Raw genomic sequence first — 26,906 nt, 5'->3', positions numbered from 1 at the left:
TACATCAAAGACTGATGGGGTTTAACATCGTACTTAAGAATATGTTTTACTCATAAGACAACATGCATGCATGTGTATATGTGTGGCTTTTTCTCCTAGGCAGGACTTCAGCTGTGTGTGTGCATATGTGTGTGCGTGTGCGTGTGTGTGTGTCTGTGTGTGTGTGTCTGTGTGCGTGCACTAGATCACTAACAAACCATGCCACAGTTACACATGGATATTCCACTCAAGACACATTATGCTGACACTGAGCCGACTTTGTTTTATCCATAAATGCCAAGCGCTAAGCAGGAAACAACAAGTACCATATTTTAACATCTTTTGATATCATGTGGCTGGGGACTGAACCTGCAATCTTCCTCTCCGGACAGACTATTAATCACTACACCATGGAGGCAGTCAAGTCAGATACGATTCAATGACCTATGATGCTCAGAATCTTGCTCAATAAGAGAAGTTACTGCTACTTTTAAGTAAGACAGAGTCAATCCTGAAAAAAATTCCTACTTGATAAATATAGAAACATTAAACTTATCGTTAACCTGAGGTATAACACAGGAAAACTACACCAGGTGGATGTTTTTCAAGTGGACGGCAATTACAGTGATGACTATGGTAATAATCCTCATCTGCCTGACTATCAAACACTCTACCTCACACAATTTAATAACCACCATACCTGACAACAAAACCATCAAATATTCCAGATGTATCCGAATCACATCCTTACTGTCCAAAGAAACAGGGAACACCTTGTTTAAAAACGGCAAAACATAAAAAACATGAGGGCTCATGTACAAACTGGATGAAAATCTACCAAGTGATTTATTGTGGCCAAAGTAAAGAAGCACAAAATGATCCTCTTTTCCATCACCTGACATTCGAAAAATCGACATTTATATTAATCACCATGCTACATCTGCAAGTAGATAAAACTGACGTCTTCAATGAAGCTCATCTACATTGCTTCATAATTGATTTTCTAAATATATCCTCAATGTATTTTCTGGCCCTAAAATGCAGCAGTGTTTTCCTGCAATAATATCTGCTGGTAAAACATGAAGCTAAAGCTGACATCAAACAGTGAAGGGTGATGTCTGCAGAAGGTTTTAATATCATGCGTGTTTGCTGCTCTCTCAATATTAATTGGCATGACTGTTCAGTTGTGTGAAGCTGGTTATTGTGGGCAGACAGTCCCACCTTGGAGTGAATGGTCAACCCGGTCAGTTCACGTTGAGTCAGCTTTGAAGGATTTACACATAATTGGGTCCACATAAATCCACTGAACTCAAGAGTCATCAGAAGATGGCATATCACCCCGGCCCCCACATATTTGAAAGGACAAATCATCTGACAGTTACTTGATGTACAGCAAAAGGCACCACTTCAAGATCTGTCTCATATATCTGCCAAGATCTGTTGAAAGATATCAAATGGTTTTCGAGTTGTGCTCTGGAAATGAAGCCCATCCCTCCATTTTGAGACTAAGTCAGAATTGGTTTCATGGAAACATGGAAAAATATAAGTGCCAAAATATTGTAAATAGCAAAAGGCACCACTTTGTGGTCTGCCTTGCATATCTGCCAAGTTTTGCTGTAAGATATTGAATAGTTTTCGAGTTGTGCTCCTGAAGCAAAGTCCATCACTCCATTTTGAGACTAAGTCAAAATCGTTTCCATGGAAACTTGGAAAGTGAAGACAAAAGTCAGTAAATAGTAAAAGGCACCACTTTAGGGTCTCCCCTACATATCTGCCAAGTTTTGCAGAAAGATATTTAGAAGGTTTTGAGTTGTGCTCCAGAAACGAAGCCCATCCCTCCATTTTGAGACTAAGTCCGAAATGTTTCCATGGAAACCCAGAAAATTATATATGGCAAAAACCTGAACATAGCAAAAGGCACCAAAACACTGTGGGAGCACACCAAAAATGGTCTTCACAACTTGTGCCCATGATGGGAATCAACATGGGTCTTCGGCATACCAAGCTAACACCTTAACCATTAGGCTACCCCACCAGCCCGACGTTACAGTAGTGACATGACATCATAATAGTGACATAGAGCACTTTACAAAACCTTCCAGCGATGCATTTGACGTCTCTTTATAAACGTTTGAAAAATTAGAATAGTAAACACTTTCATGGTTTGTTGTATCTGTGGAACAGTACAGCCATGTGAGGAAAAACAGACCATTTCAGAACCACCCACACTTAACAAACCACTTCACTCCTGTGAGTTCATTTAGACATGGCAGAATGGAGTGTTTTCAGTGTATTTCAAGATTACATGTAGAGTAAATTAAACATTTAAAACTGCATGCAGGTGGAAGGTCTCAAGTGTTCAATTCAGTTAAGTTATCAGGTAGTCTATGTCAGTGTTGAAAACGCAGTATGCCTGTCTTTCAATTATTCTGAAATAATGGGAAAAACACATGCATCCAATTTTTATGACAGTTCATGAATCATCTGGCAAATGCAAAACATGCATAACTGGAGCAAACAAAAGTACACATCTACCAAAAAAGAAGGCACATTATCACTGCTGGAATCATGTTCTATCACCAATCGTGACTTCCTGAAGCTATTTCCAACCCAGTATCTCTACATCACACTGTCACACTAGATTCATAGTGCAAATGCACTTGGACATAATCTGTGGACAGCAAAGAAACTACTCTCAGGACCCCTTCCTCCCCCACCTCAAACTCAAAAGAATTGTATAGATGATAGACATACGACAAACTAGTTCGTATTTCAAGTATTTCTCTTCACTTTCAAAGATTCTTGACATACTCAAGGCGTTTAATTTCCAGATTCCTCCACTAAAAGAAGTGATGAGTCTGCGTGATGATGAAAGCCAACAGTACAAGTAATATGCCCTCAAGATGAGCAGATTGTGACCAGTTTGAAGGAAGCTATTCTCCCAAACCATGTCCTTGATTAAAGCTATCCAGCTCAAGTGTATTACCGAAGACTGCAGGACATGCAAGACTTTGATCTGAAGAACCAATACAGCTCAGTCAGTTTGTCTGACTTGCACAACGAATGAGTTGTTGGGTCTACCCGACAACGTTCCAATACACTTGGTCCTGTAAGTGATCAGATGGGAGACGATGCAGCTAATGCAGGATGTCAAACTTGAGTTCATTTAAGAAATATGGTTGATATGATTGTTGGAGTGGAACAGTACACAAGTAAGTCTTGGATACACATAGCTGCACGGCATAGTGGTTCATGATGGATTCAATAATATTTCTCTTGGTCGAATGCATTTCATGAGTAAACTTCCAACAGCATCCAGAAAAAGGAAACGTTCAAGGACTGAATGAAAGTCGTACTTATTGACATTATTCAGCTGATGAAGACTGGGCCTCATATGACCAAATTCCATGATGTGTAAAGCAATTCATGGTAAATTTGTTCCTGTGAGGAACTGTCTCTTCCATTAAAACCATATTTGTTAGAGGCGTAGCATCTATTCTGTTTAAGGTGGCAAAATGACAATCACTACATCACTAATTCACAAATTCCATTTTCAAGAAGTATCAATACACTGTAGTATGAGAGATACAGATTCTGTTATGTGGATGATGTATGGCCAAGAGTGGCATGGAAGTTGCCATGTTTTAGTAGTCTTGAAACTCACAGAGGAAATACAGCCTTGAAAGGTCCTCGCTCATAGCTGAAAATTATTTTCTTACTAACCAATGAAGAGCATACTCGGAAATAAAAATAAATGGCTGATTCATGTTAAAGAAAACTATGGAAGTAGTGAAGGAACACCTTCAATTAATAAAACCTGTACATCAAAGAGCTAAAAACAACGGCTGACTATAAACACAAACACCTCAAAGTGTCAAATCAGGAACTGTTCACATTTAATGAAATGCTGACTATTTCTTAAGCTCACAACTTTGGACTTAGTCTCTGACTCTCAAGAACACAGGTAAAATGTAGTTTCTCATTTCATTCATAATCTGGTAACTGCTGCCCAACACATTCCTCTGTTTCATGGTTTGTCTCTCAGCTCAAAACAGCATTAGACAGCCAAACGAGGGTTTCCTACAAAAAACTACTCTGTTGGACACAAACGGTGGTTAACTGTTGGCAGCTCCGCATGCCTACAGCAAGTTCCTGGTTAAATAGGGAGCTGTCTCAAGAAGTATTGATTGGCTATCGGAATTATACAGTTCCTACACATGTTTACTTTTGGAGAACAAAAAATATTATTCCCTTAATGTATACTTCCTTTTTTTTGAAAATGTTTTTGTATCCACATACTGCATGCACATGACCTGTATAGATATTCTACAGAGATCCAAAGAGAATGAAATCATTTATGAGTAATAAGTTTACACACAGATGTACAGGCAGCATGGATCTCCAAACCTCAAAAATGATGTTTGTGTCCTGTAGAACAGGATTAGGTAGGAGAATTTCATCTCGGTATTGTTGTACAATAAGTTGCATGAGCATGATTCAGGCTGGCCATTTGGTGAGATTGCTGATGTTAACAATTCCTGCATGAATCTGAACTTATTGTATGCAATTTGGTGCAAACTTTCATGTCTTCTGTCAAACAAAGCAAAAGGTGTAACTTGTTGTTGCTCCACCCAGTTGTACACTGGAATTGTGACCATGCCTTGTGGACAATAACATGGTGTCATCACACAATGCAACACACTAATGCCAGATCACACACACAGTGAGCAGGTCCGGCTCTGGTTCGCCAGAGACCACTTACAGGATGATGCAGGTGTCAGCTCAGTACTGTCCAGAACTTCAGCCACATTGGTGAAATTCTTCAATATGCCCCCCCCCCCAATGCTTCTGGAACAGCCCCAATGGCATTGTGGTCAGCAGTAGAGACCATCATGACTCCACACTCAAACAACTGGGCCCTGCTACACAAAGCTATCTCAATGGCAATCAGACTTCCCATACTCTAACATAGGCTTACAATAGCTTTAAGGGATTTTGAGCACATTTCACAAAGTGATCGTAGTATTACAACTGTCACAAGTCCATATCGAAGTATAGGGGCTGTGATGACCTTAGAGCAATGATCGTTTTTTGAGATGGGGCCATGTATACGAGTTACGACGGTTAAAGTGCTACGCTAGTTTTGTAAAAAGGGGCCCAGGCCATTGACCTGATAGCAGGACAAATACTTACCCCTTGTTCGGCTTCTAAAAATAGCAACAGGTCATCAGTAGACATGTAATCTGCATTGCTTGCATACCTGAAAACAAATAGAGCGATTATTACTCCACATCAGCTGATATTACACAAATGCATCCCACTAATCACGGGGTTTGACAACAATCACCATTCCAGGATTCCTTGTTTCAGCAGCATACAGCAATATTCTAGCTATAAGAAGGTGGAATGTAAATGATTGAGTCTGAAGAAGATTCCAGTTGACATCATGGTAACTGATCTACACAACTAGGTTGCAATGGCATACATCAGCTGGGGTTGTTACAGCCGCGTGGATAAAGCTTTTACTTGTTACTTGTTTTCACTGAAGACCTAGGTTCAATTCACCACAAAGTACAATGTGTGAAGTCCATTTCTGGTGTCACCCACGTTGATATTGCTGATATATTGCTAACAGATGCGTAAAATCAAACTCCTTCACCCACTCAACAACTTACTTTGAGTTGTTTACACTGGACACAGTCTGTAACCAATGTTGGCTTGACTTTCAGTTAGATCATGGAAAAAGTGAACCGGTTTGGGGAAGTAATGTGATGGAAGGCTTTGACTCCATACCGAAAAAAAAAAAGATTTGTCTTCTTTCTTTTTAACATCAAACCAACATTTCTTTGAAGAGACATTATTCGAATCTTACTTTATTTCAATGTCAACCATCAACCCTGCGGTGTTGTGAAAACAATCCATAAACCAAGTAATAAAGAAAAAGTTTTTTCTCTACAACAATCAATCACAGACTGATCAAGAATATAATCCACATTTCATTACACAGCCTTCTGGCAGAGCTGGGTATATACATTAACACCAAAGAAATTGTGATGGTAACACTGCTGAAAAAGCTCAAATCATGACAAAAAAATATTTTTTTTAACTCAATTATCTCAACACATGAGACAGCTGCCGTACAAATCAAAGAATTCATAAACAAACTTAAATGAAGCAAAAAAGAAGCTTCAGTTTAAAATATATCACGCAACTCTACACTTACAACACTTTACTGTAAACATAATTCTCCCAAAGCCATGGCTTGAGCACGATGAAACGATGATGTTGATTTTGAGAATTTTGGATCAGAATGTGTCATTTTGTGAATCTGTTAAATTCCATGTCATTGATGTTTCTAGTGAAAGCAACTAAAAGTGATTCCATGGCAACACTGGTCCAAAAGTGATCTCATTAAACCAACACTTTCATTCTCTCTCTATTCCTGTGTGTGCAAGAATGTCCCATTTGGCACTACAATTCACTGTACAGAATTACTCTCCCTAGCCATGCCAGGATCTGCTGACATTGGTTGAAAAATACTATGATCTTTGGTCTGTTGGTATGTATGACCTGCCAGTTTAGCCTTCCCTTCCACAATAAAAGAAATATGGCATATGCCACAACATATCAAAGATACTGTTGGAATTTTGCTGATAGCAGTGAAAAACTAAACCCACTCACTCAAAATTAGATGGCCCATCAGTAAATGATCATCCCCAAAAGGATTTACCTAGGACAACTCTGACGACGTTATTACGATGGTATCTGCTGATCTTAAGTCTACAGCATATGAAACTGTAAATTCCTTCCTTGAATTTAAAAATCCCATTTTATCCAAATTTTCCAAATTAGGAACATTTAAAAAAATCAAATTTCAACCAACATTAACATATTTCAAAAACATTTCCCTCCAGGGAAATGAGTAATCTCACTCAACACCAACTAACCAGTCAATCCAACAACATGAAAAGTATTTCAGTGGATTAAAATGATTATCACCATGAAACTGCTTGTTATATTTCAAGGCTGTGCAGGGGAGGCAACAAGCTGCCACACATGATATTTCAGCAATACCACAATGATACCAAAATTAAAGAATTACTATAGCCAATCAACCCCAGCGCTACCTGATCCTCTACTGAACTTCATTTGTATTCTAAAATGATTGTTCATATGGGTATACTGTTTGAAATATGTTCTAAAAACACTCACTCTATATCAAATAGGCACAACTACACAATGCCATTTAGAAAGCGGTCAAATGCAAGATACGTCATATTTGGGATTTCACTTTCTTAGTAAAGTACAACTTCTAGTACTTTTTTGGTTGAGTCCCATCTGGGATTCAAACCCTGCTGGCGATTAGGTGCAAGACTCTGAGGGTGCAAGTTCGAATCCTGGATTGGACTCAACCAATTGGAGTCATCAGAAGATGACATATCCCCCTGGCTCCCAAAATATTTGAAAGGACAAATGATCTGACAGTTACTTAACGTTTATTTTTTCAGACTAAGTTTGAATCGTTTCCATGGAAATCATGAAAAATATAAATGCCATATATCTGTAAAAATCAAAAGGCACCACTTCAAGATCTGTCTCATATATCTGCCAAGATATAGAAGTCAGAATCATTGCCATGGAAAATGGGAAAATGATAAATCACAAAAATCTGCAAACAGCAAAAGGCACCACTTTAAGGTCTGCCTCAAATATCTGGCAAGCTTTGCCTAAAGATATTAAGAAGTTTTTTAGTTCTGCTGTGGAAACGAAACCCATCCCTCCAATTTCAGACTAAGTCCGAAGCGTTTCCATGGAAACCCAGAAAATGATATATCACAAAAACCTGGAAATAGCAAAAGGCACCACTGTAGGGTGTGCAACACATATCTACCAGGTTTTGCTGACACATATTGGGAAGTTTTTGAGCTGTGCTCCAGAAACGAAACACACCTCTCACGTTTGAGACTAAGACTGAAACGTTTCCATGGAAAACGAAAAAATAATAAATCACAATAACCTGTAAACAGCATAAGGCACCACTTTAGGTTCTCCTTGGTATATCTAGAAAGTTTTGCAGAAAAATATTTAACGGTTTTTGAAACGGAAACGAAGCCCACCCCACCATTAGACTAACACCCAAATGTTCCATGGAAAACCAAAAATAATAAAAGTGCCCAAAACTCTGTAAATAGCAAAAGGCACAACCATAGGTTGAGATCATTATATCTATCAAGTTTGATCTAAAAATATTGAACGATTTCTGAGTTATGCTCCGGAAACAAAATGATGACGGACGGACGGACGGACGGACGGATGGACAGACGAGGCATCGACTATATCCCCCCGCATCACATGGCAGGGGGATAATAAGGGAATAAATTTCTCACCCATTGGTCCTTTTTGTTGATAGACAAATCACACACCGATGCAAAGACTCGATAACACTAGTGCAACACCATTCACATGATGAATGGAATCTAGCACATTATAAACAGAATTATTATTTTCATTATTGCTGAACCTATTGTCTGTCTACCTCCTTAGCCTCATCCTCCATCTTTGACTGTGGCTGGATGTAGGTTAGTCTGTCTCACAGTCCCTGAGCCACATATTTTCACCTACTAACTTGCCCTCCCTGCAATGCTAAAGATCAAAATGAAGAAAGTCCAGGTTTCCACAGGTTCAGAATCTATCATGTCACGGGTCATTTGTTACTATCAAAATCAAATATATTCAGAGACTAGCTTTAGTCTAGATATGAGAATAAACCCATCAGAAATCTAGTAGGATGGTAGGAATATATGAATAAGAGGCGATAGTTTAAGGTAAATCTACTCTTCAACTGCAAAAACATGCTGGTAACTGGTGCAAGGTGGGGGAATTAAGCCTCATCATAATATTATTCTTAGGGTAAGGTAAATCTTTTCATTGGTACAATGCCATTTAACTTTTTACTGTGAACATTGTGAAGAGCACTGGCATGTTGCCAATCCAATCACAGACTTTAGTGATCTGATACTGACAATACCCTTCGACAACTCCTTACAGATGTCTTTCGTCTATATATATATATATATATCTATCTATATCTATCTATCTATCTATCTATCTATCTATCTATCTATCTATCTATCTATCTATCTATCTATCTATCTATATATATATATATATATATATATATATAATCTGGAAGACAATTAGCAAACATATCAGGTGACTAGTCACACATCTGTCTGCAGCAACCACTGCTGTGTGTCTTCAGTGGCAAGATTATGCGTGAGTTACAACCTTCATGTCTCGACATTCTGAAGCTGCAAGAACTTGTAAATTCCATGTGCCCATCACTTGTAGGGGGTGGGGTGTGAGAAAGAGGGAGAAGGAGAAAGAGAGAAAGAGCACAATAACTGATGCAGTACCTAGATGAGAATGGATTACATGCTACCCAGTTTATAATAACTATAATCAGATGGGATTCTATGCATTTGGGCGTTTATGGACAGGGCACTGAATATTAGACACCCAAAAAATTCTCTTCTTAATGATTTCTTCTTTAATTTGGTTTGGATATTCAGGGCACTGAATATCAGACACTCAAAGAATTCTCTTCTTAAAGAATTTTTCTTTAATTTGGTTTGGATTTTCAATTGATTTGATTTGTTTTCAATCAGATATTTCGTAACAGTTTCCTTGTAATGATCACCAAAGAAAACAATTGTCTCAGGCCATATGAGTCTTTCAGCTGAATGAAGTCAAATCAGAAACACTTTGACTGAATAATTGGTTGATTGAGGCCATGGGTCATAGAATCTCATCCCCTCCTTGTGGTCAGATTTCCTGTGGGAGCTATTACCATAAGAACATAATTTGATCGGCTACAGACCGCTGGTGGGAGAGTCATATGGACTCAACCTTAGCATGAGCACAAATGAAGCCTTCCGATTACGAAAGATATTTCATAACTTCCTCGGTAGTTTAATTCTGTTTCGCAGCGGATATCCGCAATTAGGATCACAGATATTGATGGCGATTTATATAAGGTTGCTCATTATGGGATTGTTGAAAGGTAGTGGTGAGATTTCTGACTGGCGTTCTCATTAGAGGGTAAATGAGATTTGATCTACCTTTTCCCTACTCTCCATCACACACTGTGAAGTTCCGGATTAGTATTTAGTCCTCAGGAATTGGAGGTGGTGTTGTGTTGATTCAACAATCACAACATATTGTCCCAAATGTCAACAACCTACTGACATCAGTCACAACAACATACTGAAAACAATGGTTTGTGTGGTGTTTTATGCTGCATTCAGCAATACCCCAGCTATATGGTGGCAGTCTGTAGATCATCAACTCTGGACCAGACAATCCAGTGGTCAACCATGAGCATCGTTCTATGCAAATGTGACACATAGAGGATACTAAAAGACCTTCCGTGCATACCAGTTTTTAGTAAACTAGTTAGTGATTTGGTATTAAACAAGTAATAGCAAGTTTGATACCAAATCTTTCACATGTTTGATACAAATGGAATTTCACGGAAGCATGTTTAGTATTCTGTTTATTACTCTCCAACATAAATTGATAGAAATGCTAGTACCATTACAACAGAGGCATTAGCATTGTGACATCATAATGGTGAAGCGTTATAACATCATATGTCTAGTGGTATTACACTAGTGTATTATTGCCCCCCCACCCCCCCAATATTACACTGCAGTAATCTTCCATGGGCGAGTAATAAAATGATGTGTCAACCAAGTCATCGAGCCTGACAACTCAATTCCAGTACATGCTTCTTATGACAAGCATAACAGAAGACCAGTTCTAATCCTGATGTTCATGGGTATTGAAAACAATGTTGACAAAATGTCGGCAAGAGTCGCAACTACATATTTATGTCAACATCAACAACCTACTGAAACCAATGTCAACAGTATATTGACACCAATAATCTATCTACTATGAGACTTCATACTTCATGATCAGAGCCCAGTTAACTAAACTTGTTTCTTTTGTCAGTGAAAAGGCAGATGGCCTATCCCATGAAATATATACCCTACTAACCCATTCTTTCATCATCAAACAAATAAGCTTAAGATTGAAAATCAGTTCTGTAGGACTCATTTAGCTGTAAAGGATGTCAATTTGTAAACCAGTTGAGCTGAAAGAACTTCACAGGAAACACCTTCGATTCAACTGGCCAAACAACTTTTATCACTAAATGTCATCAACATCTATTCTTGTAGAATTCTTGATTACCTGTGATGAAACATGAAAAATATTTCAATGCACAAAGAATCTGATTGCTAAGAACCATGCTCACCGAACTAGGAGAAAATATATTTCTGGGCGTGTTGAGATTTCTTTGAAAAGGGAGATGAACTCATCACTGTTTAACCTTCCTCTTTTACCTTCTCGTCTTTTCATCTCTAGTTCCTGCAACAAAGAAGGATAACTAATGAAATAAACCAATTACTTACACCACAACAATTTCCAAAGTAAATATCAAAAGAGAGAATGCAAACACTTGAAAGTTTAGCAATGAGGAATTGCTCATTATAGTATAACATTAATACTTCCACTGAATTTGGCCAACTTAATAGCCTGGCTCCAAGTCTGTACTGATTACTAAGCCCATGACTGTATAGTAATTCTATTCTTTAAAGAGGCAAGCCTAGGTAAGTTGTCAGTTCTAAGGATGTCAGTTTGTTAGATGGACAATGTGTTAATATTATTCATATTTTTTTAGAAATTATCATTTTCAATATTGATTATTATCTAAGAGATCTGTGCAATTCTAACAAATTAGCAGCAGCTAGTTTTTCAATGATCATATATGTACACAAACATTATTGAGGCTGTTCCCTTGTCAAACTGGCCCCACCACAGAGAAAAAGCTGTACAGTACAATACTAGTCCTGGCAAAATACTTAATCAGGAAATATTAATCTGAATGAGGCCTGTGGATTGAATAAATATTGTAGTCATTCACTGAAGCTGCTGCTCTAGAGCATGGATAAAGATAATCTCATGAGACATGCATCACTTTGGAGGGCAACACCATTAGCTTGTCTCCCCTTCCATTTAGCTTGTGAAAAGCTTTACAGGGATGCCATTAAGCTATCTATAGCATTCATTAGGAGGAGATATTAACACCAAGTATTTTTTGGTGCAAGGAGGAACATTGTATGGATATTTGAACAGAGTCCACACAAACATGATGAGCTGTTATGTGGATTTTCTCCTGTTTGCTGTTTTAGTGATGGCAGAGTAAATGTAGAGGTTGACGTGACATTGGAGCAATACAAGCCAGCTGCAGGTGTAGGAAGGAAAGAGTTCAATACAGTGCACAATGGACACAGTTGACATTAGACTGTAGGAGTGGGTGATAATACCAGTTAACTGGTACATTCCAATTCAAACTTAACAATATAAATATACTGCGGTATACTTTATACCAATAATTGTCATCATGTAGCAAAAAATACTGTTACATCATTTGTTTTTCTTTTACAATATTATATGTTAACAGTTTTGAGAATGTTTACTGGTCATTTAATCACATTTGTATGACTTATAAATAATTATATAGATTGACTGATCTTAAGAAATGATGAAAAACGGACATAAAAATAGTTGTTTCAACTGTAAAGCCTCCCATGATGGTGTGCCCAGCGAGGTTTACTTTGTTCATTACTGAAGTAAATTACGAGAAATATATATTCTTTTACATTCTGTCATACACTTTTGTTAAATTTGATTTTGTAAATCAATGACAATACACATAATGAAGTACAGATTTTCTGCAGAGATTGGAAATCACTATTTTTCATTTCTTAGACAAAGTTCCATGTTTGATATGTCTCAGCTGTAAATGCCATGCTTGCAATAACCAGATAATAGTCAGAGGAATTTATCCCAGAACTTACAAGCAATATCAATTGTGAGTGAGTGAGTTCTACGCTGCACTCAGCAGTATTCCAGTTATATGGCGACAGTCTGTAAATAACTGAGTCTGGACCAGACAATCCAGTGATCAACAACATGAGCATCGATCTGCGCAATTGGGAACCGATGACGTGTCAACCAAGTCAGCAAGCCTGACCACCCAATCCCGTTTTCGCCTCTTATGACAAGCATAGTCGCCTTTTATGGTAAGCATGGGTTGCTGAAGGCCTATTCTACCCCAGGATCTTCACCGGTCAATATCAGTTGTAAGAGTTGTTGTTTGAAATATATATTTCATCTTATTGTTAAAAGGGTTCACATAACACTTCAACCTTTCTCAAAAACATCCTGTGAGTACCAAGAACCAGACTCCAGCAGACCCTGTCCAAATATTCCAAGCATGGACAATCAACCCCTCCATATAGCCATCCTGTGAACCATCAAAGCATCAGACGTCTCCCAAAGTTTTTTGTTTTAATTAGAAACAACATCTGAGGTTTTCCCCAAACAATCTGTTTACTTCTAGTCTTGTGTGTAGCTCCACCTACTGGCTGTAGGCCATGTCCTCAAGGGCCCAGTGTTAAGCCTCCAGACCGCACCATCGTAACTAAATTAACACCACTCGAATGCAGGAATTATCAAGAGGCTAAATGAGAGCGGCTTGCTGAGACTTATTATGAAAAGACCCCCACAACTATCCTTCACTGAATGCCACCTTGAAGATAAAAGACCGGGGAACATTGCGTACACTTGTACCACTCCTTGTTTTTAATAGAGTTTACAAAGTGATCTTGGAAATGGAGATGTATTGAGTTCAAGTATACTCAAAGTAAATGCAGGTAGGTATTGCACACATAGTTTTTCCATTAAAATGTTATAAAGCAGAGAGGACCAAGAGCTGCTGGAAATGAGGAAAAGAAGAATGAACCCTTTAAATGTGGCATTCATCGGCCAGCCTTTGGGGGAGGCGCCACAGAATCAAATACTGAAAATTCCTTTAATTTTCTTTCGTTGAAACTGATCGAGAAAAAGGCAAATTACAGTCAATTTTTCATCAAATATAATATGATATTCTTTGTTCTTAAAACTGCAATATTCAACAAAGCCAAATGAAGAGCAGAAACTGGAAGTTGAGCTTTGATTTTTGTGTGATTAACTAAACACTTGCATCACCAGGCTACCATGGTGACATTAAACAAACCCCAGAAAATTCAGTATTTTCGTCCACTATCAACAGCGTGGCATAAGAAGCAACATTAGCATCTAAACAGTGCAGGTTCAAAACAGTCAATGAAACAGATGACAAATATTTTAGGAGTAGTAAGTAGCTCGTCACAAAAATATTTCATACGCTGTTCACTGACCGGATTTGTGCTCATAAAAAAATGAAGAATATGACATATCCAAACTTACAATATGGCAAGAGGCATAAATACATAGCTGGTCTGATGTCTGCACACTGTTAGGTCAGGAAATATTGGATGGTCTTTGAGGTATGCTCTGCATACAAATTTTGGTGGACAAACATCATCTCTTTCTACATCTCCCAGCAAGTTTGTGGCAAGGGATAATAAAAGTAAGCTCATTTGGGCACTTTAGATATGACAATCTCATGCTACTCACACAGGTCAACCCCTCGTAATGTCCTGTCGATTACCATACATTGCAAGACACATTGACTATATGATTTGCTACCTCTCACACGATTTGATGTGTTTATTGATAGTCAATCTCATATCTCATATCTTCAGGAGCCACATGCTGTGTGATAATATTGTTCACAGGAAGGCAATGCCGAAGCGAAGAAAAAGAGAGAAAAGGACATGTTTCATGATTTTGTGTAAACAAATATCATGTGACAACAAAGTGTAATTTCACTGGCTTGGCTTGGTCCAACTTGCCAAAAAGTTAGAATAGACTCAACACACTTGTGTCACAATTAACACAGGTTCCAGTCGCCATTTGTCCTTTTCACTGCTCGCTTGATTCATACTGCCATGACAGTTTGCACAGCCACTGTTGCACTGCCGCAAAACTGTGTCCTGCAGCTGTAATTATTTGGCAGAACCTTTACCTCATTTGCCAACCTTGCTTATTTCAGAACACAACTGTTTGTTCAAATTGCTCGGTTGTTTCCATTTCTGTAGGGGCCCAAAAGCAATTTAATGTTAAAAGGATGCACTCTTATAAATGAAACGACATTATACAAAGAATGATGATCTCAGGTGCTATCTCTGCTTGAAATCAGTCAAAACTAAATGTAATGTGAAGAACTGCTTAGCTGACAACTTTGAATTACATAATCTTTCACAGTTGAATAATGTCGTAAGTGCACTGGCATGGCTCGGAACAAAATTCACTCAGGACAACTAATCCATAAATCCTTGTGTCATGTAAATATGCTCTACATATGCAATGTTCGACAGATCTATTTCACTGCCTCAATACATTCATTTCATCATTTAGTACACATTGTCATGCCTTATTAATCACATGTAATCTGTGTTCAAAGTCTATTTGCTTCCCTGTTGATAAACACTGCCTCTATGCATTAACCAAGAATGTTTATCCTCTCAGATGATTTTCATTTATTTTTCAGTGCCACATTTTCACCAATATTTCCCCTACATGGTGGCAGCACATAAATAATTGAGCACCAGAAAATCCAGTGATGAATACTGCAAAAATTGGCACCGAGGTACAGAGCCCAAAAATCAACTAAGTCATGTGGAGTATGGTTTTACACCACTTTCAGCAATATCATTTTGTACCCCTATAGGGAATGGGACATTTGGCATCACTTGCTAACACTCTAACCACTGGCTACCCCACTGAATGAACATCTGTTACAGAAGCATAAGATATAATAAACTTATCTAAATGTGACCCCCTTTTTCTTGTTAATCTGAGATGGTCTCTAGTGAGTGAGCGAGTGAGTTTAGTTTTACGCCACACTCAGCAATATTCCAGCTATATGGCGGTTGTCTGTAAATAATCGAGTCTGGACCAGACAATCCAGTGATCAACAACATGAGCATCGATCTGAGCAATTGGGAACCGATGACATGCGTCAACCAAGTCAGCGAGCCTGACCACCCAATCCCGTTAGTCGCCTCTTAAGACAAGCATAGTCGCCTTTTATGGCAATCTTGGGTTGCTGAAGGCGTATTCTACCCCGGGACCTTTACGGGTCGATGATCTCTAAGAATGAACTCATAGTATCCAGAGCACATGACAAACCTGTTAATCTTCTGTATGTCTGAATGAAGAAGTTTGTCACCCCTACAACACATCTAGAAACTCAATCAAATCTGTTGAGCTGCTTTTGTGGAGAAGAGAATAGACTTCATCCCCTATGACACTATATTCATACAGAAATACAACAAAATTCATGTAAGTTCAAACAGCATTAAAATTGGAATAACAAATAAAATACATAAACAAACTAAGAGATGCACACCTTCAGAGTCCCTAAAGCACATGTATAATCTAAATCAATTCCATAGAGCAGTTTTTGAGATAACATACACCTCCCCTATAATACTATTCACAGAGATTGAGTGAGAGAGTTTAGTTTTACGCTGCACTCAGCAATATTCCAGCTATATAGTGGCAGTCTGTAAATAATCAAGTTTGGACCAGACAATCCAGTGATCAACAACATGAGCATCATCTTCGCAATTGGGAACCGACGACATGTGTCAACCAGGTCAGCAAGCCCGACCACCCGATCCCGTAAGTCGCCTCTTATGACAAGCATAGTCGCCTTTTATGGCAAGCATGGGTTGCTGAAGGCCTATTCTACCCCGGGACCTATAGTATTCCCAGAAATTATTGAGAATCATGTTGCGTCATGTAACTCATTACGTTTATTAACTTCTGGCGTTTTACTTACATAAACATGTTAAAACATCATCCTTTTACAGTCTCAGTCTTGTTTTAGTACTTTGTTAGACCTCCTCGCTCAGCAATGCATGCCTGAATACGCCTAGGCACACTACCCATCAAAGTTTGTAGGTAATCGTGTGACAGGGTATCCCAATATTGGACCACCTCGGCCTTCATATCTTCAATATTTCTCAGTCCCTTTTGGTTTATTCTGTCCTTCATGACTCCCCACACATTCTCAATTGGGTTCAGGTCTGGGCTGTAACTGGGCCAGTCTAAAACTTGAACATTTTCGCCCGACGATCACTGTTTTGTGTAGCGCCCAGTGTGTTTTGGGTCATTATCATGCTGGAAAATCCAATCATCTTCATACTATGTTTGTGCTGTCGGAAGAAGGTGACCATTGACGTATCTTTCTTTTGTCAAGTTTCCCGTGAAAACACACAATGGCGTCACTCCGCGAGCCGATATGCCACCCCACATGTGAAACTTCGGGCTATGTTTTGGTCGCTGGTAGATAGGTTTGACAGTATCTTTGGTCCAAATTTTCACACAATTAGGGAAAAACCAAACAGAACTTTCGTCCGAAAAGAAAACATTATCCCAATCTTGATTTTCATGAGCCTGACACCAGTTTAAACGTTTTTCCTTTTGTGCATCTTTCATCAACGGCGAGGGAATTCCACGTTTTTTCACCCAATTAAGTCTCTGTAAATTCCTGCCTAACTGTTTCATTGCATACCTGAGGACTTCCTCTGCTAATCATTTCATTTCTGATGTTCTCAACACTTTTCAACTTGCCCCTACTCACAATCTGCCCAAGTCTTCGGCGATCCACAACACTGAATTTCCTAGGCCGACCTGCCCCTGCTTTGTGCTCTATCCCGGTTCCTGTTTGAATATTCTTCAAAGTTCTGTATACTGTAGACAGAGGAATACCATGTCTACAAGCTAACACTTTAGCATCAGCCTCACCCCTTTCAAAATCATCTAGAATGAGCTTCCTTTTCTCTCTTGCTGTAAATTCTGCCATGTCAACACAGGAAGTCGTCTGCTCAGACAAGGGAGATAACTCTTGACGTAATGGGCTGCCTTCTAAGCCGTCAAGAGTTGTCTCCCTTATTTAGTATGCTTAGTGCATAGCGAAAGCCCTTTTTCCAATCTTAGCATCATTAGAAAAAAAACAAAGATTTTCTCAATAATTTCTGGGAACACTGTATATTCACAGAGAATTTCAACCAAATTTAAGTTCAAAAAGCATTAAAATTGGAAAAATAAATAAAATACAAAATCAAAATATGAGATGCACACCTTTACAGTCCCTATAAATCACATGTGTAATCTAGATGAATTCCATAGAGTAGTTTTGAGGAGAAGTGGATAACATACACCCCCCTTCCCACCTCTTCATCCCCTATTATACACTATCATCATAGAGGAATTGTGCAAATGTCAGTTACAAAAAAAACCCCAAAAACCAAGAGTCATCAGAAGATGACATATCTCCCCTGGCCCCCACATATTTCAAAGGACAAATCATCTGACAGTTACTTATTGGGTTTTTAGACTGACCATGTCTGAATTGTTTCCATGGAAGTCATGAAAAATATAAATGCCATATATCTGTAATCAGAAAAAGTCACCATTTCAAGATCTGTCTCGTATATCTGCCAAGATCTTTTGAAAGATATGAAATGGTTTTCGAGTTGTGCTCCGGAAACGAAGTCAGCAATGTGTTCATGGACCCGAGAAAATAATACATCATAACAACCTGTAAATAGCAAAGGGCACCACTTTGGGGTCTGCCACACATATCTACCACGTAACACTGACAGACATTAAGAAGTTTTTGAGTTCTGCTCCGGAAACAAAACACATCTCTCACTTTTGAGAGTAAGTCAAAAACGTTTCCATGGAAACTGAGAAAACAATAAATCACTAAAACCTGGAAATAGCAAAAGGCACCACTTTAGGTTCCAATTCATATATCTACCAAGTTTTGCAGAAAAATATTGAATGGTTTTTGATTTCTGCTCCGGAAACGAAGCCCATCCCTTGATTTTGAGACTAAGTGCGACACGTTTCCATAAAAACGGAGAAAAAAATAAATCAGAAAGACCCGTAAATAGCAAAAGGCACCACTTTGGGGTCTGCTACACATATCTACCAAGTTTTACTGACAGATATTAAGAAGTTTTTGGGTTCTGCTCTGGAAACGAAGCCCATTCCTCCATTTTGAGACAAAGTCCGAAACATTTCCACGGAAACCAAGAAACGAAAAAATCACAAAAACCTGTACCTAGCAAAAGGCACCACTGCAGCTTCTGATTGGCATATCCAGAAAAACACTGCATGGTTTTTGAGTTCTGCTCAGGAAATGAAGCACATCCCTCCATTTTGAGACAAAGTCCGAATCGTTTCCATCGAAACTGAGAAAATAATAAATCACAAAAACCTGTAAATACCAAAAGGCACCACTTTGGGGTCTGCCACACATATCTACCAAGTTTTACAGTAAAATATTGAACGTTTTTTGAGCTGAATTCCACAAAGTAGTTTTTGATAAGTGGATAGAGCACATTAACTGTTTCGTATGGACAGATGGGCGGTCTGACTCTGAGGGTAATCCTATATGCCCCCAGCCATATTATGGCGAAGGCATAAAAAACAGCTAGATGTAACACAACCAAAACATCTTCATAACATATTTAATCATGCAAATGAAAAAACACAAAAACAAAAAAAAAATACACACACACACAAAAACAAAACAAAAAACCCCATACAAACAAAAAAAACAAAGAAAAAACAAAAATAAAAAAAAACCAAATTGCTTCCAACATCCCATTTCAAACAAACCAGATATATCCTCCTCCTACTTTGTGGGAATATTTATCGCTTCAATAGGAGGCAGAGCACCTCCAACACTAACAATGATGGATCTTAAATGCCATAAACCTTCCCTTCCATTTCATTCCCTCGTACAAATCCATACATATCAGACCTGAGAAGTTGGTGATATTGATCATCTGAAAATTCTCAGCCTAAAATTGACCATTTTCTTCGACAGGGAGGCAGGTTAATGTAAGATTTGCTATCCTTATCATCCAAATGGCATCCCACAAGCTGGACAAACCTTTAGACACAAGAACCTTGCCACAGGGAGGTGAGGCTCAGACCCATAATAATCCCAGAAGCCCCCAATGCCATGTCACTTGCTGAAGACTCTAACAACATGTTTTAATGGCTAAGAGTATCTTGCAAATTACCTACTGATGACTGCTATCCATGCAAGATGATTGCATTACCAACGCTTGTGCATCATCGGTTGTGGCTTTTTCAAAATGACATTTCATGAAATTTTAGTCAGTTTGACTGATCTTGTTGTCAAGGTTATTTGAGGTGAAGGGCAAACAGCAATGTAAAGCAAAAAGGGTAGAAGGGACCTCTTCAAGTAGAATTCTACATCGTCTAACAAAATGGTTTTAATGTGCAAATGTTGCTAAAACTGCCCATCTTAAAACCAAGTATTTGGTAAAGGGAAGACTTATTCTAAATTGTGGGTTCTGCTCAGACACTTTTGGGTTTGAGTTTCTGAGAGAAAGCCTGCAGTGACTAAAACTAAAAGTACATATGTTCTAGTCACAAAGAAACCATGTCTGGTTGCAGCCAGCTGCAGTACATAAGGCTCATGTCTGTGTCTATCATGAGCTTCCTGAAACCTATTGGACACTTTCCTTTCTTTGACCCAGCTGAGACTATCTTTGGGGCGTCAAGAAACAATGATCCTTTGGACAAGATAATTCAAAAGTGTACAAAGAACATCTTACCAGTTATATTTTAACCAGTCTGGGTTAGAGAAGGACACATTCGAGGCTACTTGATCTAACTGGCTCATTTTCATGAAACTTTTTGGGGGGTTAAGCTTAACACTAACAAAATTTAACACTAATGAATACCTGACAACAGTTGTGGCTCATTTAGCAGAAACACTGTTAGAACACTTATACAAGTTGAAAAGGTGAAATAAATTGTTGTACAAAAGTTATAGTGGCCCTGAGAATGGTTTACTTATATAGGGATGTCAGACATGACAACAAGTATAGAGTTACTGAATACTACACTGCACACAGGGAATTGTCAGACATGACAACAAGCTTGGGTTATTGAGGACTAAACTGCACACAGAGTATTGTCAGACAAGACAACAAGCATGGGTTACTGAGGACTACACTTCACACAGGGTAACCGACCTTGGGAGGGTGCACCAACAAAGTTAAGACAACAATGAGATATGAAAGTGAAGGTCCACTTTGTCTTGCATGGACTAATTAATCAATTCCATCTTTGGACAGGCATTGACATTTCTTAGTATAAAATCCATCATCTTCGTACTGTCACAGCAGTCTGCATATATAACCAGGCAATCCTGTGATTGACATAGTGAACAAATATCTATGCAGTTGAGATATGCTGACATGAATCAACAACGTCCACAAATCTGACCATTCCATTCTTTAAGTTGTATCCTCAAAGAAGCATGTGTTGGTGACATCAAATTCTAAAATAAAATGATCTTGGTAAATTTGACAGACATTAGTTTACTTTTCTTCTGTTGTTGGTAATCCTCTAAAGGACTCACTTTGACATAAGTGACACTGTCCACCATATCATGTCACCAGCCCTCCACTGTAGGATATGGTGGTGGTGTAATAATTTTAGGGCGATGTGGGCTAATAAGAGGCCTATTTGTACAGGAAGCACATAGTATATAAGAAGTGTGGTGTCTCACCTTCAGTTTCTGATAGATGACAGATGTTGTAATGGTGGAGTTGATTCTCTTCATCAGCTTCACCACCTCAGTCTCCTCCAGCAGCCCTGACTGACCTGAGTCCGCTTTCTCAAAGAGCTCCAACAACCATGTGCACATGTTAAGGAATTGTACACTCCTCCAAACAACAAATTTACAAAAATGATCCTGAATTACAAAAAGCGCCAGTTCAGTGTAAGCCTGATGTGAGTAGAAGATTCAAGAAGAAGTACTGACTAGTTTGGATGTTATGCTCTCGAAATGAAATGTGACGAATGAATGACACTCAAGAGTAATTAGGACCTGCCAACACACACAGTTCAAATCATTTACATGACACAGTGAAATAGTGTTACACATGTGTATGTGAGAGGGTATGTGAGTTAGGTCTACTGTTCCAAACAATTTGTGAGTGGGATGTCTTCAGACCTAATCCCATCAATGAAGCCCATCAGCAAGTACTGACAAACCTAGAAACATCATCAGGATGCATGAAAATAAAATCATACAGCTGTGACCAGTCAAACTAATCTCTCGTCTTTGGTCAAATATGTTTCTTCTTTATCACCACCCATCTGACAATGAAGTGTTACTTCCCGCTCTTGAAGTAAATATTCAGACAAAGCTCATCTGTTCAGGGCCACCTGAAACCAGCCGATATGTTCAAATGTCCTTCCAGCCATTCTGATCAAGACTAACACTGAGTTATCTTGGAGACCAACGTTATTTCTTAGCCCTTCCCTTTGACACTGATGGAGCATAGAATAGGTCTCAAAACATCAAGCCCACCACATCAAAATAACATCATAATTTTTTTATCCTCCGAGGCCTTGATCATAACCCACATCAAACAATACAGAAGTACTGTTAAAATACTCAAACTACATCCCCAAGGTTACAGTCGATAACAATGGTGCCCTTCACAGATCCTTACAGACATAAATATAACACTGTCCATGATAACACTAGCATCATGTCAAACCTAATCAAGAACTTAAAGTCAGAAAAAAGCCCAAAACATTGTTGCTATTTTTACATGACATCAATGTCTGTTGTCTTTGGCTACGTAGCACCCAGCACTCAATAAGCCCAGCTTCGTCTTTGAACAGTGTCATCATGCCATGATGAAATATATTGTAACTGCCAAATCTATTTTCCTTTTGCTAGAGGTGGCCCTAATCTAATGGAACCCATACTGCAATAACAGCTGTGATGAAGTGGGGAAAATTTCCCTTGTATTGAATAAGGAAAGAAGTCAGGTGAGACTTGCTGCCTGTAACAGAAACGAACGAACTGAGTTTTGCCTTTTTCTGATGGCTTCATGATCTACCAGTACATATCAGTGTCTTGTCCCTTGTAACGCCTTACTTGATTATGCCAAGAGCTTGTAATCAAAAGGACATACACTGGCTGGGCATATTACTGGTGAAGAAGTTGACAGTCTATTTGTTCAGATGAGAGAACATCTGACAAATAGATCCTGATAATAGCATCATTTCTGGCCGTTTCAAGACTGTTAAACACAACTCAGGACATGTATCACTCCAGTCACTGATGTAACTGTCTTGAATTTGAGTGGTATATTTCTGAACCAGTTTACATTGCCCAAACACAGAGGCCAAGTTAAATTAACTCTAATAATCAGTCAAATATAAATCTCTGAGGCTGCCAAAGACTCGTTCAGATCAAGATTCAGATATGTAAATTGAAGTGTACTCAAACACATAACTCTTGAAATACCTACTGACACATGGTCTTCTGGTGTATCAAAACCTATCACATGGTCTGCAGTTAACAAAGGATATGTATCTCTCATCTGCTGGAGATCTTCAATCGCATTGGGAGCTGCAACACAAAGGATAACGCCGCTTACATATACATACTGTATAATATTGACACAGATCCTGTTAATAAATACAGATTTATTCAATACCGTTTCACTCTGCCATTTTCCATATTGCAGCTTTATCACATTGTCCTATATATAAAGTAGACAGGCAAACCAGTGGCTGATTGCATTGTGACAAGCATGTGTTTTCTGTAATTTGTACTGCTATTGATGAAGTGATAGTTATTATTGATGAAGTGATAGTTATTATTGATGAAGTGATAGTTATTATTGATGAAGTGATAGTTATTATTGATGAAGTGATAGTTATTATGGGTCACATTTTGTATCATCAAAAAAGTATTTCAGCGGTACGTCTTTTAAGCTAGCTCTTTAGAGTTGCTTTCCCTAAGGCATTTCATATGAGTATGTACTCAAATTTTGACTGTTGGTAATCAAGAGGCGAATCGCGAAGATTCAGTACTTCACTGGAACGTTCCAGAATCAGTGACTGTGTATATACATATAAGGCTGGTTGCTGTGCTGACAACACACACAGACTTCAACTCAGAGTAATACAGGAGTTGTGTCATCATTCAGCCTATCTACATCTGTCTGTCTCTTTGCCAATGTTGACCTACATTCAAGAAAGCTCGCTGTAAAAGATTTAGCATTTAACTGTTTCTCACTGAAAACCAAGACTTTGGGTGAATTGATATTATATTTGTGACCCATTACTTTAGGTGTAACTCAGTTGCATTGTACCAGAAACCTCTATTGAGAATCTTTGTATCTTGCTCTTTGGTCAATACACAACATGGAATATTTTAGACTTGTCAGTGTTATATTTTGCTCGTTCTGAGGTGATTTCTTACACCTTTTGTCATGGCAAATTATTAACCGTAACAGCATGAACAACCAATACTTATCCTGAGAAGGTAATTCATGGAAGTAAGTGAGAAGTTTGGTTTTACACTTCTTTCATTATTATTCCAGCAATAATACAGAGTGGGTCACCAGAAATGGACTTAACACATAGTACCCATGTATGGAATTGAACTCGGGCCCTCGGTGTGACAAGCTAAAGCTACCCCACCACCCAGGTTGTAGTCAGACTTTGACAGTGAATCTTAGTAACATTATTCCAAGCAGTACTTATTGCAGTTAGTATGTTCAAAGTGAACAATGGTTGCGCAGGACTTTCTTTAGTGTTGCCAGAAAAATCTGAACTCTGCAACAGTTAAAGCTACAGATAACCTTGCTCTTCATCCGAAAAATGCCTGGGTCAACATACATGAATGTCTTCAACCATGCTGAAATGGAGTTCCCAATGTTAAGAGACAAAAATCTCAAATGGAAGCTCAATGTTTCCAACAAAGAAGAGGACAGATTGGATTCAAACCAGGATGAGATTTTTCTGATGATAACAAATCATTCTATTTCCAGAATTTCCAGGCCAAATGGCTAATGTCAAGAGTTTGGAAACCATTATTTTAAGTCCTGTAAACTGTATGTAGCTCATAGATTAATGAGCATCAGAAAAGAAAAGCTCACTCACATGTCTGTACATAGCATTTATCATTTGTTTATACTGCTTATTTCAAGGTAAAGCACACACAGAGTACACGTCCCCTTGAGATCAACACAATCATGTCGGACTTTGACATGAAACTGCTGAGCATAAACGAAATTAACAATATAATAAAGTTTATTTCCCTGATGCTGGAATCATACTATACTTTTACTACACCAAAACTTTAATTAGTTAAAATATATAATCCTGCAAATAAAATGTCATGCTCAGAAATATTTCAATTTTGGTGCTATTTAATATGTATGGTGTTGCAAATCGGCTTGCGGTGTTCCCCCTCCATCCCTGAAGCTGGTTACAGAAACAGATAAAGAACAAGGCAATGTGCATATTACACATAGGTGGGGGTTTGATTCTTTAAACGTTTACACTGCTGGAGACCTATTCTTCATTTTACCACAACAGAAACTGCTGAAGTACATGGACCCTTTATGTAACACAATTTGATGTACCATCATGTCAAATACATTAATGGGTACTTCTACCACTTGCTAAAATGCATAATTAACCACTACAACTGACAGTTGCTGTGAGCATGTAACACTGGAAATAACATGTCAACAAATCAATAAACAAATATCTACTGTACTTTGGTTATTACACATCTGGTTTTATACATCATTATTGTACTTCTGGACAAATGCCTGTAGTCTAAAATATTAATCCCATTCATACTTTTATTCAAAACTATTTCCATTAATTTGGGCAAAATTGTAAGTTAAGTAAGCTACTGATCATTATTACAGCACCCACTCTCAATAAATAGCACAACAGACGGGATGCCTCGAAACCTGACAAAGAACGGATATAAAAATTCTAAACATTTTACAGTGAACCCTGAGACTAAAGTAACACGACATTGAATTATGTATTCCGTATCATAATTTTCTGGATGAAATAATATATCTATATTCCAACACTAAGTAATATAATGTGGGGTAATTTCTAACCAAATCACTCTAAAAATACAGAAGAATTTGCTCTTAAGTGGAGTGAGGAGTCGTGAGAGCATTATATTGAGTGTTCACTGCATCTAAAGCCAACCTCACGGTCTAAAACAAGCTTCACCTAGTCAGGAGGCCAAGAAGCCCCATGGCCTAGACAGCATCTGCTGTTATCCCTTCACAACGAATCAATTCCACACCAAAATGAAATTCCCACTGTAACCTACTAACCCATCATTTGTCTGGGGCACATCAAATCTTTTAAGTGCATTCATGAAGACATTCAGTTCCAAATACTTGCTATTGAAAATCTTTATTACATCTCTTGCCAATAATTAAACGAATACTGTGTATGCCATCCCTCACTGCCAACATGAATACCAGAGTGTCCTATGTTTATGCAAAACCAATACTGGTATTGATGTAATTCCAATCAACCACTCTCCAATTTTCCAATGACAGAGTTCCACAAACTAAAGTCTATAAGTTGCCGAAGAGCACTTGACAAACTCATTTTCCAAACGAGCCAGAGTTAACTAAGCTTAAACGGAGGCAGTACCAAGACACAAACTTACAGGTCTGAGATTTGGAACTGGCATTAATGAGACAAGTAAGACCAGTAACCCATATATTCGCTTCATCTGGTGTATTGGCAATCAGATCCATAGACTCGAACTCTTCTCCAAAGATTATGGAAAACGCGCATTCGTCAGGGTAAATCCCAGCTATTTCCTTGTTCCGAAGAGCATCTGTGGTTTTTCCTTGCCGGACCTCTTTGACAGATCGAACCGCAACTGTAACAACAAATGGTTGAGACTGGTTAGTGTAATTACATGAAATGGTATCAAATGACAGCAACAGGTTGTAAGAGAGCCACCTGGAGAAGATTTATGTCCCAATGGTTCCCACATGAAAATGTGC

General features: G+C 38.4%; 1 protein-coding gene across 1 annotated transcript in view; it reads right to left on the bottom strand.

Moving 5' to 3' along the window:
* The window catches only part of LOC137261204 (inactive phospholipase C-like protein 2), a 205,499-nt gene that overhangs the window by 60,475 nt on the left and 118,118 nt on the right, over positions 1-26,906 (bottom strand). Inside the window, exons 3-7 of the mRNA XM_067798913.1 lie at positions 26,561-26,779; positions 23,428-23,467; positions 21,605-21,734; positions 11,300-11,412; positions 5,173-5,239 (exon numbers count right to left, since the gene is read on the bottom strand). Coding sequence (XP_067655014.1) covers positions 5,173-5,239; positions 11,300-11,412; positions 21,605-21,734; positions 23,428-23,467; positions 26,561-26,779 — 569 coding nt within the window. The remainder of the gene's footprint in view (positions 1-5,172; positions 5,240-11,299; positions 11,413-21,604; positions 21,735-23,427; positions 23,468-26,560; positions 26,780-26,906) is intronic.

Source organism: Haliotis asinina, chromosome 14 (assembly GCF_037392515.1).
Source record: "Haliotis asinina isolate JCU_RB_2024 chromosome 14, JCU_Hal_asi_v2, whole genome shotgun sequence".
NCBI classification, from domain to species: Eukaryota; Metazoa; Mollusca; class Gastropoda; order Lepetellida; family Haliotidae; genus Haliotis; species Haliotis asinina.
This window is presented reverse-complemented; position numbering and strand designations above follow the sequence as displayed.